At 39.2% G+C, this 10,495-nt stretch overlaps 1 protein-coding gene across 1 annotated transcript in view; it reads right to left on the bottom strand.

Moving 5' to 3' along the window:
- The window catches only part of SLC2A13 (solute carrier family 2 member 13), a 359,809-nt gene that overhangs the window by 6,321 nt on the left and 342,993 nt on the right, over positions 1 to 10,495 (bottom strand). Inside the window, exons 8-9 of the mRNA XM_035027907.1 lie at positions 5,022 to 5,143; positions 4,748 to 4,900 (exon numbers count right to left, since the gene is read on the bottom strand). Of these exons, the coding sequence (XP_034883798.1) occupies positions 4,748 to 4,900; positions 5,022 to 5,143 (275 nt within the window). The remainder of the gene's footprint in view (positions 1 to 4,747; positions 4,901 to 5,021; positions 5,144 to 10,495) is intronic.

Below are 10,495 nucleotides of genomic sequence, written 5' to 3'. Positions count from 1 at the left end.
GATGACAAACTAATATAACAAATGACTGCAGAAAGGCTATCAGTTTGGGAGTTGGAAGGTCTGGGTTTAAATCTTTCTGTCTGACTTCCAGTCATTTAACCTACTCTCTGTGCCTCAGTTTCCATGTCAAGGAAAAAAAAAGATGGTTCTCAGCCTCTGTTTAATTTATAATTCTATAAATTTTATAACCCAAATCAGGAGCAGGTAGAGAGATGGTTATGAGGTGCTTGAGAGGGAGATGTGCTCTTCTGTTTCAGTGTCAAAACTGATTTCCTCAAGGCCTGAGTTGGCTTGTTTGTATTTGGGTTCCCAATGCCTAGAATGGCACCTGATACACTGGAGGGTCTAGAAATAAATGTGCTCTTACTGACTGCCAGATGGAATACTCTGGGTAAACAGATTTGAAATAAAGGGCTAAACTAGACAACATAAAGACATATTTCAAAATTAAGCTTTAAGCAAAATTAATATTTCTCTGTTCTTTTGAATCATTACAGAATAGGAAAGACATTATTAAGACTACTTTCTCTTTTTTTAGAGAGAGAGAGGGCACATGTGTGAGTGAAGGGGCAGACGGTGAGGGAAGAGAATCTCAAGCAGATTCCCCGTTGAGTGTGGAGCCCAATGCAGGGCCTGATCCCATGACCCTGAGATCATGACCTGAGCCAAAACCATCGGACATTCAACCGACTGAGTTACCCAAGGGCCCCAAAACTACTTCTTAAAGACATGCCTATAAGCAGCCATTTCAGGAATATCCACAGAAACATTTCTTGGGAAGGCTCAAGGAAAACTATGGAGGAAAAAGGCTGCTGAACTGGCCACCTGGAAGAATCTACTCTGGAATGAGGAGGAGTTATGAGAAAAGTGAAAAAGAGGTATAAATAATGAGATTTCGAGAAAATGACTAAATCGTGACATAGTTTGTTAGATTAAATCATCAGAAGCCATACAACTCTTAAGGAGCTGGGCTGGTATAAATCATTCTCAGTTTAAAAACACAACTCCATTTACAAATGTAGGGGTCCCTTTATTTCATTTGTTTGGTTCATGTTCAACAGACCTATTTTTTACGTCTTCTACTTGGTAAATAACCAGAAAACAGTACTAGGTCACCAGGGATGCATGACCGAGCGTTACAGTGAGAGGTGGGGATCATGGCTCTGCAGAGTGTAGATCGGAAAGTCACAGAGTGAGGCAGGCAGACTCCTGGGAGAGTTTCTTAAATTCTCGTGACCTTGGTTTCCTCATCTGTCTAATGGGGAAAATAACTGCTGCCCTGCCCAACTGCTAAGAACAGAAATAATGTATGTTACATGCCTGTTAGAATTCTGGAGGTTGGTTACCCAAAAAAGGGATAGCATTATCAAATTCAACTAAATGATTAAGGAAGAAGGGTTGCTATTAGAATAGAATGACATTAGTAGGACTTAAAACTTGGGAAAGTTTTCATGAAAAAGGTGATACCGACAAGCTAGGTCTTGGATAATGTGGGGATTTAGGGAAAAAAATGAAAGGAGATAAAGTACTGTGTTTGATTACAGAGAAGTGAAATTTGTGGGAAGAGAAATGGATCTTTAGCAGGAAGGGACAAAGAAAGGATGGTAATCATGATGATAACACAGAAAAAATAAGTGCAGATGGTAAAACATTTTAGACTAAATCAGGCTGCTAAACTCCAAAATCTCTTAACAGAGCAAACTAGGTTTGGCTTTATAAAATACAATCATGTTTCACAATTTAGGAACAGTGGCATAAAGAAAAATAACAAATCAAATCTATCAGTCCTCAACCCCTACGGTTAAAAACAATTATGGATTAAAGATTCTTAAAGGCGTGGCTTTACTTGTTACCCAGATTCCCAAGCCAAACAACATCAAGAAAATCCTATTAAAATAAAAGACCCTTTTATAGAATCTAAAGAACGCAAAGCAGGTAAATACCAAAACTTCTTAAGGGTGCTCCACTGGTGAGACCTGTGGTTCAGCCCCAGAGGCAGGAGCCAGCAGGGGGGCGCTGTGACCTGCTCTAAGTAATGGCCAGGTCAGTTATGTAAACTTACTTATTTCTCCTTGGAATGAAAGTGGAAAAAAAAAAAAATGTCTGTAACGAGTCTGTCAGGATTGTTAAGTGCAGATATTCCTCAGCTTTATTCTGAAGAAAAGAAATCTTATTAGAGTCCTATATTAAGTTTCAGATTTAACACAAATATTTAATTGAATTATATAGAATGAGGAATCAAAGATCATGTGTGACTGAATTTCAGTATCTCAGTACAGGAACTTTGATACACTGCTTTCCAAGGGATCTATATAGTAGATTTGGTATTTAGTACTCACAGTGCTATACATAAAATGGTATACTGGTGACAGTTTTTAGTAATAAACATTAGTGAATGGGGTCCAAGGCAGACCTTTCTAAGCAGTATAGCTTAGAAAGGAAACAAAATTTGAGATTTTATGAAATAAGAAAGGAGGAAATAAAAGACCTGCATATTTCAAGAGAAATACTTCAGTATGGTATATGTTTGTTAAATCAGGGTTAGAAACATGTATGTTACATAAACCAGTAACATGTAGATTAAAATTCAAATCCAAAAACAGGGAAAAAACTTCACCTGAACGTAAATATTGTTCCACTACTAGCAAGCAGTAGACCTAATGGACCAGCGTGCTGACAGAAGCTTGGCTTAATGCAAAGCAAAAAGCTGCTTCTAACTGGATATATATATAGTTTTAAAATTATATTTTATTAAATTTTATTAAAATATTTAATTTTATATTAAAATATTTTGTATCATATATAAAAATGTTCATGTTTATATATTATATATTTAAATGGAAGTGCAGTTGACACAATTTATATTAGTTTCAGGTGTGCAACATAGGGATTCCACAACTCTGTACCTTATGCTGTGCTCACAAGTATAGCTACCGTCACCATACAGCACAATTACAGTACCATTGACCATATGCCCTATGCTGTACTTTTCTTTTTTTTTTTTTTTAAGATTTTATTTATTTGACAGAGAGAGAACACAAGCAGGGGGAGTGGGAGAGAGAGAAGCAGGCTTCCCACGGAGCAGGGAGCCCGATGTGGGGCTCGATCCCAGGACCCCGGGATCATGACCTGAGCTGAAGGCAGACGCTTAACGACTGAGCCACCCAGGCGCCCCCCGCCCATGCTGTACTTTACTTTTCATCTCCCTGACTTATTCATTTCATTACTGAAAGCCTGTACCTCCTACCAATCATTTTGCCCATCCCCCCCATTCCCCACCCCTCTGGCAACCGCCAGTTTGTTCTAATTGGATATTTCTGAAAGAAGCCTGGCTATGCCCCATTTAAATTTTACTTCTGTTGCCTCATGTTGTTTCGGGCAGCATAAATTTGAGAGGAGCTTTGGTAACAAAAGCCTTGCCTTGTAGACTTTTGGTCTATGACTTAATAAAAAATACTTTTTCAGGATATTAATCTATATTTAGGTCTTTAAATATTTAAGAATTCTCCAAAACAAAAAAATTAAGCATTCTCAAGAATTAGCAAATATAGGTAAGTATTTATTGTGTAAAATTTATGTTCTCAAAAAGAAAGCTTTAATTGCCAATGGGTTAAAACTGAATATACAAAATACATATCCAGTTTCAAATGCCAGTGTATTAAGTTTTTAATAAAATGTTTCTAAATTTCGAAATGTTCATTGGGAGAAACAAAGAGTTTTATAAAGATAATAAAAATAAATACCAATACAGGATGTTCAGAAGAGAGAGGAGGAATAGATTCATATAATGTTTCCTCATATTCAAAATTCTTCTGCATATTTATTCGACAGACACTTCTGAGTGCTTATCAAATGAACAGGATGCCCTGGAAGGCATTGGGAATATAATGGTGAACAAGGCATAAGTCCTGGCCTGAGCTCCAAACATTTATGGTCCAACTGTGAGGTGTGTGCGATGGGGAAGGGACCAGAGAATGGCATAAGCAAGAGACACTCCATATACATACAGAGACTTATGGGGAGAGTAGAACAAAAACCTCACATTTCATCTTTTAGAATCCTATAAACTATAAATTAATAATGAAGAAATTCTGTTGCTAAAGAGAAAATCTTTCTTGTCATTTTAGTAAAGTTTCATTTTAGAAGTTTTTTCCTGACTCAGCCACTTCCTAATACTGTTTTGAGTTATGGTCCACACATTTCCGCTGTCAGGTTTATGCTTCAGGCAGTGGTGGGTGCTGCTCTGAGTGGATGCTGAAATTAATATGCCATGGCCTGAACAGCACAGATGACATAGTGGAAGGCATAAATCACAGCACGACCTTTGGGGGATCTCCTTGGACATGACTCCATCTCCGTCATGAGACATCTTCAAGCATTAGCCCTTACATTCCCTGCCTGCATCCTTTCTGCCATTCTCTCTTGTTTTATGTTTCTTCATTAAACTAAAAGCACGCTGTGAAGATTTCCAACTGGGGAGATAGCTGGGAGATGTTTGGGTTGGAAGGTGGGAGAAGGCTATAAAGCACCGAGGGACAAGAAGCAATGCTGCTTAGGAAAGGAGAATTCCTTTTATCTTTTCCAAGTACATTTTCATGGCCTTTGGGGAATGAATGAGAGACCCACATAGAGATTACTTATAATAGCAAAAATATAACCACTATACTTTTAAACACAAATGATTGCATATATAAAAAAAGGAGGAAAAATAAAAATGAAACTATAGATGGGAATAATAATCTCTTACCATAGTATGTAAGATACTCTGCTGTGTGTAAAAATGTCAGTGAAACCAGAACGTTGAAAATCCAATTTATTCCAGATGAACATGCATTTCCTGTACTTCTTCCCCAAAGGGGATATATTTCAGAATTCACAGTCCAAGGCATTGGTCCCATTCCTGAGAAAAACATAAAACTAAAAATTTCAGTAAAATAGTTTATAAGGAATTTGAAAAAGTAGTTTGTCCTCTAAAAAGAGACACTTTAAATTAAACACAACAACACAAAGCCTTTGTTTACCAGGTGCGAAGAAAACAAGATATAAAATAAGGCCCAGAAGTGCAGTCCAGGAGTATGGCGTAGGGCAGAAATTGTAAGCCCAAAATACTTCTTCTGTTTTAAATTTGGTTTCATTCTCACATCTGAAAAATAATGCAATATAAGTATTAATGTTTTAGGGTATAGTTGCAGAAATTCAATGTGCTTATCTTGGAAATATCTGAAAGTTCCTTAATATCGTTAAGGAAAAGGGTCCAAGATGTTTTTCTTGAAAAAAAATTAAGATTTAAATATACAGTATTCGCTGTAAAGCTCACATAGAATATCTTAGATCTGAATATAACTCAAGAGAAAAACAAAGAAATATACTGTGTGTACAACTCAACAGCAAAAAAACAATCCAATTAAAAAATGGTCAGGGGGGATGCACCTGATTGAGCGTCTGATTCTTGGTTTTGGCTCAGGTCATGATCTCAGGGTCCTGAGATTGAGCCATGCAAGTCAGGCTCCGCGCTCAGTGAGATTCTTTCTCCCTGTCCCTGTCCCCTCCCCACTCTCTCTCACTAAAAATAAATAAAATAAATGGTCAGAGGATCTAAATGGACATTCTCCTAAAGGAGACATATAGATGACAGGTACACGAAAAGGTGTTCAACATCATTAATCATCAGGGAAATACAAATCAAAAGCACAATGAAATATCACCTCCCACCTGTTAGAATGGCTACCATCACAAAGATGAATAACAAGTGTTGGTGGGGATGTAGAGAATGAGGAACCCTTGTGCACTATTGATGAGAATGTATATTGGTGCAGCCACTATGGAAAACAGGATGGAGGTTCCTCAAAAAATTAAAAACAAAATTACCATAAGATTTGGCAATCCAACTTCTGGGTATTTATCTGAAGAAAACGAAAACACTAACTCAAAAGATATATCCACTTGCATGTTCACTGCAGCATTATTTACAATAGGACATGAAAGTAACCTGAGTGTCCACTGATGGATGAATGGATAAAGAAAATGTGTGTACATACACACACACACACATACAAATATTACTCAGCCTTAAAAAAAGGAATTTTTGCCATTTTTAACAATATGGATGGACCTTGAGGGCATTATGCTACGTGGAATAATACCATATGATCTTGTATGTGCAATCTAAACAAAAATACTGAGCTATGGTCTTAGATACAGAGAACAGATTTGTGGTTGCTGGGGAACGGAGTTTGGAGAATTGAAATGGGTCAAAAGGTACCAACTTCCAGTTAAAAAATAAGTCATGGAAGGTACTGAACTGCATGGCCACTACAGTTAATAATACTGCATTGCATGTTTGAAAGTTGCTAAGAGAGTAGGTCTTAAAAGGTCTCATGACAAGAAACATTTGTAAATAATGTATGATGATGGACGTTTAATGCCAAATCATGTTGTCCACCTGAAACTAATACAATGTTATAGGTTAATTATATCTCAATAAAAAAACCACATTGTGTTTTATACGCACTTCATATAAGTCAGACATGATTTCCAGTTAGTCCTCGAAAGCTATACTAACACTTTAAGACTGCCGAGAGTCTGTCGTGGTAGAAAGACCTTAGAATTTGCAGTCAGGACAAGATTGAAGTCCCCAAACCAGATTTTTTTTTTTTTTTCATCTGTAAAATGGGGATAATACCTTAAGGATTAGAAGGGTCCCTTGTAAACAGGTGATGGCATAGATGTGGGGAGGGAACAGTGCTTATATCTGATCCCAACTAACACTTTCCCTTCCTGCTGTGTGTCCTTGCTTCTGTCTCAGTCACTCCTTAGTGACTTTGCCTCCTAGTTCTATTGTCAAGCAAAGTCTCCTCTGGTCTTAGATTGACTCTCAAGTTAAACTTCCAATTCTTTACCTTAATTGAAACTGGAATTGCCCATGAAGACACAACCAGCCTCACAAACACTCTTGCCCTCATTGTCATTTTTAGACTAGTGTTCTGCCTCTATCAACCTCTGATGTTTGAACCTTAACATTTAAGCCCTGTCCTTGGTCTGTTTATGACCTCCATCATCATAACACCCCACCTTGTCTTCCTGAGTTGAGTGCCTGGTCAGTCATATCCTCTACCCCCTCACATCCTCTGCCACAGCTGTTTATTTTTACTTCTGGCCCATATAATACTTTGGCTTAATAGTTCTTTATTTAGCCTCTGAAATTGCAAGAGGGCATTTTGCTTGATTTGGAACTATTTTACTTCAAGGTCTCAGCATTCCTTTTCTGATAACAAGCATTCCTTTTCTGGTAACAAGCATTTTATTTCCTAATTTCTGATCACTTCCTCTACACCCAAATCACAATCTTTAGATTCTAAACTCCCCTCAGCTTTCATTTAACCTCATCACTCAGTGTAGACCATGCCAATACTCTGCCGGTCTCTAGAATCCATCTTTCCTTCCTCCATGCTTATCTGCCATCCTCACGATGTCAGTTTCCAACCATGCACAGTACCATTTAACTGCCTTCAATTACCACTGGGCTAAACTTTGCTCAACTGTTGCATCAATTAATTAAAATATGTACTATCTTCTAGTACTGAAATCTTTCCCTCTTTCTCACTACTATGAACTTGGGTCCTTCTTTAAGAAGAAAATGGAGGACATTCAATTTGAACACCCTCAATTTTACTCTCTTGAACCTCTTGTTTTTCTGCATTTTCTTTCGGGGCTCTTCTCCTACACCTCCATTAGTAACATGTCTCTTGCCTTTTCTAAGGACCTGTACCCCCTTCTCCTTCTGTCTCTGCTGGGGTCACGTTCCATCAGCCGTCTGTCTCTTTCTGCCATTTTCAGTTTTTTCTGACATGAGCCTTCCTTTCTGTTTATGACACACAAGCTTGCTGCTACTCAACTGTTCAACCCCTCTTGTATTACACTACTAGTTCATCTGCAATTACAGAGAAATTTATACTGGTGAACTCTTCCTCCTTACAACCTACTCTTTCCTTCCTAGGCCAGCTCCCCCGTCCACCCATAGGCCAGCTGACTCTGACTCACTCAGGTTCTGTTTTCCTGAATCTACTCACCCAAAAGTTAGACCTTCTAGCCGCCAAATTCACTTATCTTGCCTTGATTTTGAGGTTCTTTGATTACTTTCTTGTGCTTGATATTGCTGACAGACCTTTTTTCTTCTCTTTCCCCTTTGCTTTTTACAGTTATATCTTCATCTTCTCCCTCTGATATATATGTCTTCATTGCTTTTTAAAGGGTCTCTTCCTCCCCTCAACCTCTAAAGGTGTGTTTTAAGGTTCTATTGTGGGGTCTGTCCCTTGTCTCTTAAACATCTCATCTAATTTTAATTAAATTTTTAAAAGAAAGGAAGACTGCCACATGCAGTGCCTCACTGGGATGTGTCTGGAGTCTTGGAATCTTGACTACCCTACATTCTCCTACAAATTGAACCTGAGAGCTCGTTTGGAGGTTCTGCCAGGTGCACAGCTTCTCATATACCCTTGATGGAAGAACAATATCTGGGAAGGTCATCCTCTTTGAGTGTACAGCTACAGGAGAGATGCACATGGAAGGGTGAGGAAGGAGACACATGTCTAGCCGCCAAATCAGCCAAATCAACCGTGGCGATCAGTGGGGTGACATATCACTGCTAGATCACCCTCATACCCATCTCATCTAATTTTAGAGATTGATGGTTTCCACATGGATGCTCCCTGATAGTTTATTCTAGCATTGACTTTTTTTCTTATGCTCCATTGATGGAATTTAGGTACCTGCTGAATTACCCACTATTATCACAGGCTGTTGGAACATTAACTGTGTAATGCATACTGAGTGCTTAGCACACTGCTCGGCACGTAGCGTATGCACAGTAAGTATTAGTGTAATAGTGCCTCTCGTGACATTTCTGTTTTCGATACCACCACCACTCCCTGAGTTGAAATGGGTTAAACTCTTGCAGTTATCTTCAATATTTTCTTACCCATCTTTCTTAAAATCCTCTATACTTTTAAGCCCAATTAAAGAAGAGTGGCTAAGACTATGAGCTCTGGGACTGACATCCTATGTTCAAATCTAGGTTGGGACACCCAGATTTGAAGCTGGGATATTTGTGACCTACGTACTTAACTTTCAAAGCCTGTGTCCTCATCTGTGAAATAAGGATTTTCCTGGCACCCACCTCATACAGTTATTTTGAGGCTTACATGAGATGATGTATGCAAAGAACTTCACATGATGTGGGTAGGAATTCATAATTATATTGCCTAGACATAGTTTCTTGAATCTGCCTTTTCTGTTTGCGTTAATACCACCCCAGTTCAGACAGTTTGTCTCATCAACTGCATTTGTCTCCTTGGCAGACTCTGGAGTAGTCTCTCCGTGATCCATTTCCTGATACTCATCCTCTTCTGTAGTCCTCTCTCCTTGAGTGTGGGAGTGACCTGTGACTTGTTTCTAACAGAACGTGGCTGAAGTGACAGGACGTATGTGATTATGTAAGCTGCTCCGCAGAAGTCTCTCACTCCGTTGCTGGCTTTGAAAAAGTAAGCTGGTACGTGATGGGATGCCAGTGTTGGGATGCTCATGGGAGGGACTGAGAGAAGTCTTTAGGGGCTGGGGGTAGCCTTTGATTGACAGCAAGAAACTGAAGTCCTTGGTACAAAAGGTACCGAATTCAGCTAACAAAATCTTCCTTAGCTGAGCCTCAGAAACAACCACAGCCCAAGTGAATACTCTGTAGCCTCGTGAGACCCTAGGCAGCGGGCCTAGCTCAGCCGTGCTTGGACTGCAGGCCTACGGAAACTGGAGCATAATTAATGTGTGTTGTTTTAAGTAAGTATGTGGCGGTATTACTGTAGCAGCAAAAGCAAATAAATATAGTCTCCTAATGCTTTTCCCTGCGTCTTGCACTCCTTTCTTCAAACTACCGCCCCACCAAGTTGAGCTCTCGAAAGCACTGCTCTGGCCACCTCCCTGCTCAAAAACCTTCAGTCCCCTTATCCCAACTGCCTATAAAATGGGGCCTGCAAAATTTAGCTGCAGCCTACCTTGTATCTTATACTCCTGTATACAGTCCTTTTCTCCAAATAATTATACTACTAATTTTTTGAACCAACTTCCCAGCCCCGGGATGTTCTACTCATGCCATTTCCTCTAACTGAAGGCAAACTCTCACTCTTGATCTCCACTGTCACAGTCTAGCTCGGCCTTCAAGGTGAGTACAGATGCCACCCACTCACCTACCTGAAATGCTCTGTTCTCTCAATGGATTTCCATTTTCCTCACTTACATCATTATCATGTACGTGCTCTGAAATCTCCTATCTATATATCCTCCCTCTTTTACTGTCCTGGACTCCCATCCGAGGCAGCACAGCACAAAGGTTAAGATCTAGAGTTAGGCTGCACGGTTTTGTATCTAGGTTCTGTTACTTACCAGCTGTGTAACTTTGGGCAAATTAGTCAACCTCTTTGTACCTTGGTTTTCTAATCTATATAAA

This window comes from Mirounga leonina, unplaced genomic scaffold (genome assembly GCF_011800145.1).
Source record: "Mirounga leonina isolate KUSES-001 unplaced genomic scaffold, KU_Mleo_1.0 Mir_201, whole genome shotgun sequence".
NCBI classification, from domain to species: domain Eukaryota; kingdom Metazoa; phylum Chordata; class Mammalia; order Carnivora; family Phocidae; genus Mirounga; species Mirounga leonina.
The sequence above is the reverse complement of the archived record's forward strand: the minus strand, read 5'-3'. Positions and strand labels throughout refer to the sequence as shown.